Below are 14263 nucleotides of genomic sequence, written 5' to 3' on the forward strand. Positions count from 1 at the left end.
TGGTGATGGGTATTAAAGAGGGCACGTTCTGCATGGAGCACTGGGTGTTATGCGCAAACAATAAATCATGGAACACTACATCAAAAACTAATGATGTATTGTATGGTGACTAATATAACATAATAAAATAAAATTTAAAAAAAATTCTCCCTCCCTCTGCTCCTCTCCCTGCTTGCGCATGCCCACACTCACTGTCTCGCTCAAATAAATAAATAAATAAATAAAATCTTTTAAAAACTGAGTTATGGGGCACACCTGGGTGGCTCAGTTGGTTAAGCCTGAGCCTTCGGCTCGGGTCATGATCCCGGGGTCCTGGAATCGAGCCCCACATCAGGCTCCCTACACCCCTCACAGGGAGTCTGCTTCTCCCTCTTCCTCTGACTGCGGCTCCCCCACCCTCTGTCAAATAAATAAATAAATTTAATTTAAATTTAAAACAGTAAATTCAGCTTAACTGCTGTTTATGAAATCTTGACTAAGCTCCATCCCCTCTGCCTGTTCAGGTATGTATGGTGAATTTTGATCCCTTGCTATTCTTCCTGGCTTCATTTTACTTTGCTGCTTCACTAAAGAAGGGAATGGAAAGCAAAGGAAATGAGATTCAAGTTCTTCCATCCTGGTTTTTCGTGCCCAAGAGTCAGATAAGTCAGAACAATGAGAACCCTAGAATCCTTCCTTTTATATTTCTTCCTGTTTATGACATGATGTACACTAGGCTGTGTGTATTTTAAAATAATTCTCTCAAGAATTTTCTACTTTTGTATTTACATTTATATTTATGGAGTACACACTGATACACGATGTGGAAATTTTAAGGCCTACTCTACTACAGAGGACACTATGGGACACTGTCCTTGTCCCCCTTTGGAAGCCGTAGAAGCCCTCATTTATTTGCTCTTACAGAAGTATGTCAGCTGCAGAAAGCTGAATCACCAAGGTCACACTCGGCTCCCAGGGCAGCCAGCATCCAATGGTCAACATGCGGGTAAAAATATTCGGCCCCTCACCCTAACCCAAGGCAAGCCTGAAGGGCCACCGCAGCCTCGAAGCTCCCCTGAGGCGTTGTCTGAGGCTTTCGCTGAGACTGTACCATAGTCCAACTTCTCTGTTCCCTAGTGTTGCTTCCTCCCCTTCCTCAAGTGTAGATCCCAAGGCGATAAACTTCCTGCACATTAATCTCAGTCTTAGACTCTTCCCCAGAGAATCCAAAACCTGGATACCTAATTGGTTGATTATTAAACATTTTTGGAAACTCGGACCAAAATACTCTTTTACTCGATACAGCAAACTCAAGTGGTGTCTTTCATTTTAACCTAGAGAATAAGAATGTCAACAAATACACTGAGGATGGTTAAAACTTAAGCACATTTAAGGGCGGTGCCCCGGGCGGCCCCCGGATCCGTCCTTCGCGCCAGCAGTGTGGGGACCGCACAGACCCAGGGACGCCCCTCCTTCCGGCCTCCGACCACCCTCCAACCTCTTTTCCAGTCACAAACTTCGCCACCCTCTTCTCGGCCCCCCTCCGCCCCCCGGGGCCCGCCAGCACCCTGTCTGGGGCCCGGCTTCCGGCCTCGCCAGGCTCCCGTCCCCGCGCGGCGGAGGCCCGTCCACCACCCGCGGCCTCGCACGCCGCCGGCCTCCCCGCCTCTCGCTCCACCGCGAGGCCCAGGCTCCGGCCGCGGGGCCCCGCGTCCCCCGCCTCCTCGCTCCCCAGCGAATGGCCCAGGAGAAGCCCGACCGCGCCCGCGACTCCGGAGGATGCAGGCCCGGAGGCCGTGCGCCAGCCTCCCGAGCCCAGCGGCCCGGGGCCTGGCCCTGCGCAGACGCCCCGCTGCCGTTCCTTCGCTCCCCGCCCAACCGCGGCCCGGGCCCCGCCGCCGGACTCCGCCAGACGACGCGGGCTTGCGCCCGACTCACCTCGGCAGGCTGGAGCCACCCGGCGGGCTGGGCGCGGGTCTCTTCCCGAGGCTCACCCGCAAGCGCGCCTGGGGGCCCCGGCAGCCCTGGAGGGCCCTTGGGCTCGTGCCGGGGCCTCTGCGGTGGGCCACTAGGCAGCTCTGTAGCCCCCCGGGAGCCCTCTCCCAACCGTGGACCGAGGGGAAACAATAAAGCTTTTTGCAGCAAAAACAAAAGCAAAAACCAAACCCGAAACCCCAAAACACTGAAGCGCATAAAGTTATTTATGCTTTCCTAATAATAGAAATGTAATTTACCTAAAAATGGGTCTTATTCTTTTTAAAAGATTTATTCATTTATTTGAGGGGGGGCAGAGGGAGAGAATCTTTAAGCAGACTCTCCACTGAGCTCTGAGGGGTTGGGCAGTGGGGGCTCCATCTAAAGGACGCCTGAGGTCATGACCTGAGCCGAAGGCAGACGCTTAACCATCTGAGCCACCCAGCTGCCCCTCATTTTGTTTTTTTTAAAAAAGGATTTATGGGTGGGGGTGGCTGGGTGGCTCAGTCGGTTAAGCCCCGGACTCTTGATTTTGGCTCAGGTCATGATTTCATGGGTGGTGAGATGGAGCCTCGCTAAGCATGGATGATACTTAGTATTCTCTCTCTCTCTCTCTCTCTCTCTCTCTCTCTCTCTCCCTCTTCCCCTCCCCCTCCCTGCTGGTGCTCTCTTGCTAGCTCTCTCTCTCTAAAAATAAAATAAAATAAAAATAAAAACAAAAATAAAAAAGGATGTATGGAGGCGCCCGTCTGGCTTAGTTGGTAGAGCATGCAATTCTTGATCTCAAGATTGTGAGTTCAAGCCCATGTTGGGTGTAGAGACTGTTTAATAATAAAATCTTTAAAAAATAATAAAAATAATAAATAATTTTCTAATAATAAATAATAAATAATAAATAATTTTCTATAAATTAATTTAGGAAAAATTATTACCTTCTGACTGTATGGTATATTTCCCAGTGTATTCAGTACTTCATTTATATATTAGTAAAATTTTATACTTTACTTTTTTAAGTGTGTTTCTTTTATTTTTTTAAGTAATCTCTACATCCAATGTGGGGGGTTGAACTTATGACCCCAAGATCAAGAACCGCATGCTCTACCAACTGAGCCAGCCAGGCATCCCTATAGGTTCAAAATTATAGAAAAAGAGCCTACAGATTTCTTTTTAAGGGAACTCTTAGATTTTTGTGTTTTTATTGTAAATGTTTTATGTATATGTTTACATTGCCTTATAGACATAATAAAAGTCCAAACTTGGATTTTTGTCTTATTGACTTAGTAATGATCCTAAAATTCATGTGGGATAATAAATAGATAAGAATAGCTAAGAAAAATATGAAAAGACTTGTGCCCTAGTTGTTATTAAGGCACATAACAAAGGTCTACTAAATAAGTATAGATGATAGAAGAAAGAGAAGATCAGCCGACCAGAATAGTTAGATCAGGAGTAAAACCTTATTATATATACACTTTAAAATGTAATAACATCTGATAAGGGAGGCACCACAGCTGAGAGGTAAAGAGAAGGAATTTTCACAACTGGTACTGGAATAATTGGTTAGTGATTTGGAACAAATCAATTTAGATTCTTAACTCTTACTCCTAGGTGGATGAAAGAATTAAATGGGAAAAACCCAAGTCATAAGAAGTAAGGCCAAATTCCGGTGAATATTGTATCTACACAAGAAAAAAATTTGTAGATGTAAGAAAAAAATTCAACAGTTTATTGACATAAAAATTTTAAACTTCTGAACATAAAAAATAAAAAGCAAACAAAAAGTTGAGAAAATGTATAATTGGCTACAATTATGACTTTTAAAATATAAAACATTTGCACAAATGGATTTAAAAACACTAAAATAGGGGCGCCTGGGTGGCTCAGTCATAAAGGACTGCCTTCGGCTCAGATCATGATCCCAGGGTCCTGGGATCGAGCCCCACGTCAGGCTCCCTGCTCAGCGGGAAGCCTGCTTCTCCCTCTCCCACTCTCCCTGCTTGTGTTCCCTCTCTCTCTGTCTCTCTGTCAAATAAATAAATAAAATCTTAAAAAAAATAAAATAAAAACACTAAAATATTAGAACATAGAGTAAAGTATATGATACATAATACAGAAATACGGAAATAATCAGAGATGGGGAAAGTATTATATGCATATATAATAAAATGAAAATGAAAATCTGAAGTTAATGAGAATGCAAAACCATATGATGGGCTATTTTGTAGTCATTAAAATTTATGTTTTTGAAGAATTGTTAATGATATAACAAAATGATCATAATTTAATGTTGCTTGAAAATGCAAAACTGGACGTGATTCTGAATGTAAAAAAGACGGGCTCATATACAAAATGAACTAAATTAGGTCTATAAACTTACAGATGAGTTTGGTTTTCCTTAGATTTCACTGCATTTTCCAACTTTTTTACAGTGAAAATAAATTAATTTTGCAATTTTGTGTGTGTATATGTGTGAGTATTTAAAGAATGAATGGGAGGTAAAAAATTGGAAACATGTTGTTAACTATTCTTTGGGGAAGCTGTTCTTAAATGGAAGAAAGAGAAGAGCTGTATCTAGAGAGAGATGTAAAATCAAGAAAAATTTCCTCCCTTTCTTTTTCCTGGTTTTTCTTTCCTCTCCTGTTTCCTCCCCCTTCCTTCCTTCTTTCTTTTTTAATGATGAGAGGTTCGAATACTTTATTGTCAATAGAGATGGGAATGAAAATACAGTAGTAAAGAAATAAATGCTGGAGCAACTTTCCAAAGGAGATGAGAGAATCAGATAAAGAATGCTGCCTTTAAAAGGGATTAACTTCAAACGCATTTCGTTGAACACATGAATAAATGAATGAATGAATGAATACACGAATGCCAGCAGTATGACAGTTTTCCTATAATTCTGTTCCTTTTCAGAACTGAAATCAGTGAATTAACAATAACAATTTGAATATAGACAAAGAACTATCATATTCATTATTGATATTGCTAAATGGTTCATATCTTAACTATAGGATTATGTCTAAATTCTCATTTTTATATGAAGAGCAAGGAGAAACAATAGAACAAATTGTAACTTTTTTTAAGCACAAAATTTAATTAGACTCCATTTACAAATGTTAATTTCATACAGGGAGTATGCCGTGGAGAATGCTGGCACTTATCCAGATAATTCTGGAAGTAAAAACTATACTTATTGTTAAGGAAGTGGTTGGGACTCTGAATTTTCCAGATAATTCCCATAAGCTAGAAAACTGTTAAGCTAAATATATTACTTTTAAACGTAGGCTGGGGTTTCTTTCTTTCCTTTTAAGAATGACATTCAATAGACACTTACCCTTGTGTTTTAAAACTAATTTATTCATGAGATTCCAAAAATTGCTGTTCATTTGCTATTCATCTGATACATGTATACAGGCTCCTAAACTTTCAAAACTTAGCTATACATTTGATAACTGTTTTATATTTTTGTTATATTCCTTGTCCTTTTAAGGATCTGACATTTAAATTAAATATGAAAGGAATAGAGCTTAACTATATTCTATTTACTCAGTCATATATTTATTAATTGGACAAATATTTATTGAACTTCAATTATGTCTGAGGTACTTGGAAACAGGTGAAAACATGTCATCTGCCTTCATGAAGCTTGTAGACTAGGGGGAAGGCAGTCTTTGAATAAATAATTTCAATGTAGGGAAACATATAAGCTAGTTTGGATTTCAGAAATGGCAAGTGACTTCTAAACTGCAGTGGAGAGATTTGGGGGTCAAGAGCAGGTAGAGTGGGTTGTTAGGAGGCTCTCAGGAAAGGCTGATGTGGAATAACAACATGGACCTCAGGGAGAAAATACTGGAACTCCTGTTTAGATTAATACACAGATCTTTGGTGACTCTCCCTCAGCGTACACGTTAGATGGCCCTGTCACTTTCAGCACTCAGGGTATCTTGAGGAAGGAGCCCAGACAGGTGACAATGGTGCCCTTGTTAACTTGTCCCCTTTTGGCATATTGTGATGTATTGCTTTTCTGCATGCTTGGTTGATTAAATTTACAGATTATATTTTAGTTTAACTTGTCCTCCAAAAATGGACAAGTAGATTTAAAAGATTCATCTAAAGAAACTTCAGACTTAAAAAAATAATAATACAAGCATAAGGAAATGAGAAAAAGTAGAGCTGACGCTTTCACTCCAGGTAAGGGCTACATTGCAAGGTAAAGCAATGCCCATCTAGTGAAAGTGACAAGAAGTCCATTAAAACAAATTCAGAATAATCAAGTAAGGTTTATGGGCTCTCTTCCATAGTCATTAATGACAGCCCTCATCTAAGTGTACATTTGTAGAAGAACAATGAATAAAATAAATTATTATTGTAAATTAGTGGATGGGATTAAGAAATGAATAGCTTGATTTGGTAAGTGAAGCTAACAGTCACTCCTCCACTGGGTCCACATATGTCTTTGAGGTTTCTTTGCCAGCTATGACAGCCATTAAATTCGGCGTCAAAATAAATCAAATCTGGAACCAGACTTGTGAATTGCTGTATCACAGAACATTAAGCACAATTTAAAAAATAAAGTAGACTGAATCAAATTTACCTCATTAAAATGTTAACATTTTAATAACAATTAGGAATATACTTTAGTAATAGAATAAAATATTGTTAACAAATAAATATAGGGGCGCCTGGGTGGTTCAGTCGTTAAGTGTCTGCCTTTGGCTTGGGTCGGCTTGGGTCGTGATCCCCGGGGTCCTGGGATCGAGTCCCGCATTGGGCTCCCTGCTCGGCGGGAAGCCTGCTTCTCCCTCTCCCACTCCCCCTGCTTGTGTTCCCTCTCTCGCTGTCTCTGTGTCAAATAAATAAATAAAATCTTTAAAATAAATAAATAATGTAAAATCCTATTTAATTGTTAAAAATTTGGGGAAATGCTTTTAATGTATGTGATAAACGGGACAGTAATACATATATGTTCCTGACAGATATGTACGTGTACAGATTGAGTAAGTATAATCAGATGTTTTTAATGATTAAGTACGTAATCAACCTCCTTTGGAGAGAACTTGGCCAGGAGAGAGTTGATGGAAGCTCAAGCTAGCGATAGCCATGAGGATGGAGAAGAAGGAACAGAAGCTTGAAGTATTTAGGCAGCAGAGCATTGGGACGGGCGATTATTCCTTTGAAAATGCACACTGGAGCATGTCCATCACCCCCGCCCTATTAAAACCCTTAGGGTAGAGAGGACAGAATCCAAACAAGGCTCCCATCCCCAGGGGAGCCTTCCTGACTCCCAGGCCAGTGCATGTTCCTCTGTGCTTCTCACAGTCATGCTCAGAGTTCTTTTCCTCTGAGCACTCCTCTCCATCTGTAATTTTCACATCTACTGCCAAGATCACCTGAGGAATATTGGCCTCCCACTCTAACTCCCAGCTCCATGAAAGACCAGCAAAACGCCTGGCACTTAGTTAATGTTAATTCAAAGAATTAATTAATTTGATGTGACAAGTAAAGGAGACAGTAAAAGATACTCCCCTTCTCCCAGCTCGAGGGGTTGTGCCCCTGGTGGTGCTGTTTCCCAAGATGGAGTCTATAAGAGAAGAGGACCCTTTGGGTTGGGGAAAGAAATGATGAGTTCAACCTTGGACATGTTACATTTGAATCAAAAACTTTGAGCATTTTATTTGTGTGTGTATAAATATATGTGTGTATAAATAACTATACATACATACAACAGAAGACTATCAGTTTTTTTTTATTAAACATTTTTAAAATGTTTATTTATTCATGAGAGTCGGAGAGAGAGAGGCAGAAGCAGAGGGAGAAGCAGGCTCCCCGCCGAGCAGGGAGCCCGATGCGGGACTCGATCCCAGGACCCCGGGATCATGACCTGAGCCGAAGGCAGACGCCTAACCATCTGAGCCACCCAGAAGACAATCAGTTTTACGTCTCTTGTTAAAATTACCCCTTTGTGATTATGAAGTAGCTTCGTATGCCTAAAATAAAACTGAATAAAGAGTCCTTCAAAAGGGATATTTCTGGGTATTTCCTATTTTAAGAACAATCATTTAGGATAGGAACTTATTTTGGTAAAGCGTGTTACTCTACTCAAGTCATGAATAGCACTCTTCCCCCTAAGTACTGCCAGCAGTAGAAAATAAGATAACATAATATAAAAACAAAAAACAGCCCCTCCCTTTCAAAGCTATCTTTTCATCAGAAAAGGCAAAAGCTGCATCCCCGCCCCTCCCCGCCCCAGTACAGCTTGTAGCATCAAATAACCCCAGGAGAGCCTCTAGCACCGTGAGATGACCCAGCTCTCCTCCTGCCCTGATAGCTCATGCCATGCAGTTCCCACTGGTTTCAGATCTTCTCACCTCCTGATCTTGTCATTCATTTTCTCCTTTTCTTGTCTTTATCTTTCCCTGATGCCCTTCAACCACTTCCCTATCACTTTCCTTTCTCTCACTCTTGGATGCAGATCCTCTCTCCAGCTCTATTGCCTTTGGACACCCAAACTGGTAAGAAAGAAAGAAGGATCACATTGGATCAGGAGAAAGGTAACAGTTAGCCCTGTATCCTGTTTCCTAAGAATCTCTAGGGGCTTATGGAGGGTTTATAGCTCGGCGTGGCCACTGGAGCATTTTATTTCAATCTGTCATTTATGAATTTATGTCATCCTTGCTTTAAATGAATACTTGGGGGAAAAATGCATACTTGGAAACATGCTTTTGACCTTTACTTGCCTGATTCCAAAGCCTGCATCCATGCCCTCTCTGCTGGTAGTAACATCTTTGTGTACTATTCTTAGGGACTGATTCTCAGAAGTGACACCAATGAAATCTAAGTTCCTTCTACTTAATGCCAAACTGTTTTCCAGTAATAATTTTCATTATTTGTTGAATACTTAAGATACATTGTGAACTATTTTAAGTGTTTACACTTACTATACAAATTTCTTATGAGATAGGTATTTTTGTTCATTTCTGTTTTAAAGATGAGGACACTGAGGCACAGAGACATTAAGTAACTTGCCCAAGGTCACAGAGCTAGTAAGCTGTGGCGTCAGAATTAGAACTCAGGCAATCTGGCCCAGAGCCCACACTCGATCACCTAATTTGCTACCTTACAAAAAGTTGTACCAATTTCCACTGGTACCATTAGTAAGTACAGATGCTATACTGCTTTGGAACACTTCTACTTTTTAGTTAATACATTATTAGGTAGATCCTAAACTTCCCTTTCTCTCCTTAGAGATAAAGTTGAGAGCTGAAGTGGAGGGCTAACTGTTCTCTAATACCATCTCTCTCCCCATTCCCACGGTGGCAGAAATGGGACTAGAGTTGTGGGCTTGATCTTCAGTATGGGGTGAGGACAGTAAAGTACTTTGTGCCCCTATCTTTGGTAAGTACTCTGTACCTGACTCATTTGACCGTCAGATGCGTATCATTACCCCATGTGGCAATAAGCTAGGAGGTTGTTGACCTGCACAATGATGCATAAATGTCAGGTAAATTAGACATCAAAACTTCAGGACTGATCATCAGCCCTGGGTCTTTATCTTGTCATACAGTCACAATACTTCATGAACCCTATTCCCTGCTCTCCTAAGAGATAAAACAAACAAACAAACAAAAAATGACCCTACAAAGCTGACCTGGGCCAAAATCAGAGGCAAGAGACACTTTTAAAGAAGCCCACTCTGGGATTTTAATTAAATTCAGTTTAGAGTCAGTGGGGATTGTTGACCTCCTGCCAGAACCCATCAATTACAAATCCAGTGAGGTTGGGGCGCCTGGGTGACTCAGTCAGTTAAGCGTCTGCCTTCGGCTCAGGTCATGATCCCAGGGTCCTGGGACTGAGCCCCGCGTCGGGCTCCCTGCTTGGTGGGGAGTCTGCTTCTCCCTCTCCCACTCCCCCTGCTTGTGTCACTCCCCTTGGATCCCCGTCAAATAAAAAAATAAAATCTTAAAAAAAAAAAAAGAAAAGAAAAACAAATCCAGGGAGGTAGAATGTTCATCTCAGTGCTGGAAGAAGTGACAGTAGGCTCTGTCCATCACAGTGCTACTGAGAAGGGTGAGTTCACACAGTGCTATGTATCTGCAGAAAGATGGCCAAGAGGACTGGGAACTCCCTTAGTTGCAAATTACTTTTTCCTGTGGCTGTTTAACTCCTAGAGCCAAAATATTGTCACCTCTGGATAAGATTATCCAAAGAACAAGAATGGTAAAAAGGGTTTATCAGGCAAAGAAATGTGATCACATCATCAAAAGGAAAACCAATAATTAAAAAAAATTTTTTTAATGAATTTTTAAAGATTTTTTATTTATTTTTTGACACAGAGAAAGAGACAGTGAAAGAGGGAACACAAGCAGGGGGAGTGGGAGAGGGAGAAGCAGGCTCTCCCCGCCAAGCAGGGAGCCCGATGCGGGACTCCATCCCAGGACCCTGGGACCATGACCTGAGCCGAAGGCGACGCTTAATTGACTGAACCACCCAGGCGCCCCAAAACCAGTAATTCTAAAGACCATCTGTTATTTTAGACATTCCTATAAATAGGAATAAAAACCTGATTTCAGAATAAATAACTTATTTTCTAACAAGGTAGGTTTTGTTCACAGATGGCTGTACTGCTTCTGTTACAAGTAGAAAATGTACAGGACGCTTATTCTGAATTAACCTCACCAGTTGACTTTTCTATTTTTCATCGTTGTTAAAAATTCATACTGTCCGAAAACAGTCCTTTACAGATTAAAAGGAAAAACTACATATTCAGAAGAGAGTATTTATCCTATGACTCACAATGCATCCACAAGAAGTCTGCTAGTAGTGGGGCCAGATGTATTTGGAAAGTTTTGAAACCCCATGGAGGAAAGCACGGTGTCTCTATAAGTGCACAGCTAGTGGGGACCCTTCCGGCTGTCCTCCCGGGCAGCCCACATGGGGAGTGAGTGCCACCCGAGGTGAGGACAGGATGAAGCTGGATTGAGAGCAGATGTGACTGAAGTTCAGGCTGAATCCTCTTTGGGGCTCTTTCTCCACAAAGCCACCCTTCCTTCCTGGAGCCATCCAGAAAGGACCTGTGGGGCTACCAGAAAACTCCCAGGTGACCCCAGGTGATTCAGTTCTCCTTTCACAGTATAGATTCTTTCTCCAGCATCACCTTCAGAGCAGACACAGAAATGTTATTTTCTGGGTTTCACAGGGCAGCCCGCAGTACAACCTGTGAATGTGTCCTGACTACCTTCCATCTGGGGAACACTAGATACTATGGACAACGCCCTTGGAGCTCACAAACCCAGTATAGAGCAAACGGACTCCCTGGACTCTCTGGAAACAGGGCAGTGGTTCCTACCTGAAGGCAGAGTGGCCTGGGACCTGCGCCACCTCCTAGCTCTTCAAAGAGGGTTGTTCCCACATTGGGGAACATTTTAAAGCCAGACACTGAGAATCAGCTTTGGAGCCAGCTCGGGATTCTAGAGCTAGATGGGCCAGTTAGACCTGTGTGAACTTGGACTAATTTCCTCAAGGTCTGAATCGGGGATTAGGATGGTCTGCACCTCTTAGGAATGTTGTGAGGATTAAATAAGAAGCCATTTGTGAAGTGCTTGTCCTGCTGCTTATGTCTCAGCAAGCACACAGTGAATGGGAAGCTGTCATCATGACACCCTTTGCCCCCATTTGAGACCGCAGCAATTGCGTTTAGGGGCTGAGCTGCTGAAAGGAAGTTACGCCTACAAGCAGTCCTGAAGAAAACCACACAGTGCAGTGAACAGGCACTCACCCTGAACACTACCTCTCCCCCCCTCCCCCATTCTCCACACAGCAGCAGCCCTTCCTTTCAGCCTCCACGTTGATGCTTGCACTCTCCTTCCAGGTTGTCAACTAAAACCCAGATGAGGGCTGAAGATCCTTCTCAACTTGAGAACCACGGGTGTCTAGTTGCAAGAGGTTGTAGCATCATGGGTAAGACTTGAGCATAGCCTTTCAGTTGAGTGAGACCTGAACAGCAATCACTTCCTGGCTACCCCTTCACCGCATTCTGTCTTAAATGAACAGGGACAAGTCATCCTCTTTGAACCTGCTTTCTTGTTTATACAGAGAGGATAATACTTAGTTGAGTGGTTGGAGGGATTAAATGAGATAATATTTGGGCACCTGGGTGGCTCAGTTGGTTAAGCTGACTGCCTTCGGCTCAGGTCATGATCCTGGAGTCCCGGGATCGAGTCCCACATCAGGCTCCCTGCTCAGCAGGGATTCTGTTTCTCCCTCTGACCCTCTTCCCTTTCATGCTCTCTCTCTCTCATTCTCTCTCTCTCAAATAAATAAAATCTTTAAAAATAAAAAAATAAAATAAATGAGATAATATTTACGTGTAAAGTGCATAGCACAGTAGAAGTTCAATTCATTTCTTGAATCCAATTCAAGGAGTAGAAGTTCAATTCATTACTCTTGAATCCAATTTAAAAAATGCTAGGTAACTGCAGTCTTTGGTGTGCATAGAAACTAGCAGATAAGTTGATCAAAGGATGAGATCTTCTCATCTCAAAGATGAGATCAGATGTCTCCAAACAAGTATTGGTGAATATACATTCTGCCTAATAAGGTAAAGATTTCAACAGCCTTTGGAACTATGCTCAGTTTACCCACCTTGCCTGTTCAGATTTCTTTCCTTTTTTTTTTTTTGTAAGATTTTATTTATTTATTGACAGAAAGAGACAGAGAGAGAGAGAGCGAGCACCAGCAGGGGGAACGGCAGGCAGAGGGAAATGCAGGCCCCTCCCCGCTGAGCAGGGAGCCCCACATCGGACTTGATCCCAGGACCCCAGGATCATGACCTGAGCCGAAGGCAGATGCTTCACCGACTGAGCCACCCAGGCGCCCCTCGGATTGCTTTCCTTATTTATCAGAATTATTGTGTCAGGCAAGGTGCACACTACCTAAAATTACTTAAAATTAACTCCATACTGAATTAGCTTCCGGTAGGAAAGAAAGGGGGAAAGAACCAACTTTTTGAGGACCTGTCGAATATTGCCATGATGTGGGTACAATTAACCCTCTGTTTTACGAGTTGGGAAAACAAGACTGGGACAAAAGTGAAGCAGGTAAGGCAACAGTGTCAGAGGCAGAATTCGAACGCAGGTCTGTCCGAGGTAAGCTACCATCATTTTGCCCCCTTCTGTTTGCACTGAATTTTTGATTTCTCAGATTTATTCAAGAAACATGCCTTCTGAATAGGGTTCTCAGGACGCTATTGCTGAACCAATGAAAACCACTTGCTGCCATTTGAAGGGAAAAAGGATTTTAGTTATCAGGCGTTTGAAATTTGGTTGCCTTTTAACTTTTCCAGCGTGGTTAAAAAAAAAAAAGCGATGGCTACTCCATTCGGTCTGCCCGCTTGAAACGCTCCAGGTAGATTAATTTTTGAGTTATGATTCACCTTTCCTTTCCTGTTTTGATGCAACACGGAGACCGAACGATTCCTGTCAATAAAGAGCTCGAGTTTCCACCCCGCAGATTCGCTCAGTAATGACAGCCCAATTGGCTGAGGCGCAGGTGGGATTTCCTGACGCCATTTTAAGGAAACACAACTCCCCTGCAAGGAAGTGCCCAGTTGAAAGGGTCTATGCCTGAAACAAAGAGTAAGCAAAAGATAGGGAAACGGGTCCAGTTGTCCAGTCCCCTGCATCCTGTTCCCTCGCTCCCCGCTGCCCCCGGATTTGGAGCGCCCCTTCGCGCCCAGGCAGGTGCGCGCTCCGAGCTCGGCAACTCTATCGGGTCGCGTCACACCCAGTCCCCCAAACAGAGCGCCACCGGACCGATCTCGGGGAAGGCTGGCGAGGTCTGCGGGTGTGCTGGATCCGGAAGAGGGGAGGCACCTCCCACTGCGGGGTAGGGACAAAGGGTTTCCAAAGGTGCCCCGGCGCCCCGCTCCCCCAGCCACTGCTCAAGCCCCTTCCCTTCCCCCACCAACCCGGGCCTTCTCGGTGCGGTCCTCGGAGCCAACACACCGCCCCAGCGCTGCCCGCAGCTCCAGACACTGCCAGCGGTTCGCTGAGCTGCGCGAACCAGCCACTCCCGCGGCCATCCTCACGCTGCGCCCTTCCCACAATGCAACTTCCCTGGCTCCCTAGGCCCATCTGCGCTCTGGCGTACCCCGAAATGCGGCCCCATCGCACAGCCCTCCTCTCCTCCGCCGGCGCCCTCTTAGTCGCTCCCACTTCCAACCCCAAGGGCTCCCGGTCTCCAGCCGCCGCCGCAGCCGGGTTCTGGGCCCGCTGTCGGGTTCCCAGGAGGGCGTGGGGCAGTCGTCCAGGCTGCG

General features: G+C 43.6%; 1 protein-coding gene across 1 annotated transcript; it reads left to right on the top strand.

Annotated features, from left to right (window-relative positions):
* Nucleotides 1–840: 840 nt before the first annotated feature.
* On the top strand, nt 841–2051 carry LOC118357356 (basic proline-rich protein-like). Its single transcript, XM_035729323.1, has 2 exons — nt 841–1086; nt 1374–2051. The coding sequence occupies exons 1-2, from the start codon at nt 841–843 to the stop codon at nt 2049–2051; spliced, it is 924 nt and encodes a 307-aa protein (XP_035585216.1).
* The last annotated feature ends 12212 nt before the right edge of the window (nt 2052–14263 follow it).

This window comes from Zalophus californianus, chromosome 9 (assembly GCF_009762305.2).
Source record: "Zalophus californianus isolate mZalCal1 chromosome 9, mZalCal1.pri.v2, whole genome shotgun sequence".
NCBI lineage: Eukaryota > Metazoa > Chordata > Mammalia > Carnivora > Otariidae > Zalophus > Zalophus californianus.

Bases quoted from the DNA above. Each gene is read 5' to 3' on its own strand.
- LOC118357356 (XM_035729323.1), top strand. From the start codon at position 841: ATGGGACACTGTCCTTGTCCCCCTTTGGAAGCCGTAGAAGCCCTCATT. The intron at 1,087-1,373 runs GTACCATAGTCC...AGCACATTTAAG, and splicing joins CTGAGGCTTTCGCTGAGACT to GGCGGTGCCCCGGGCGGCCC.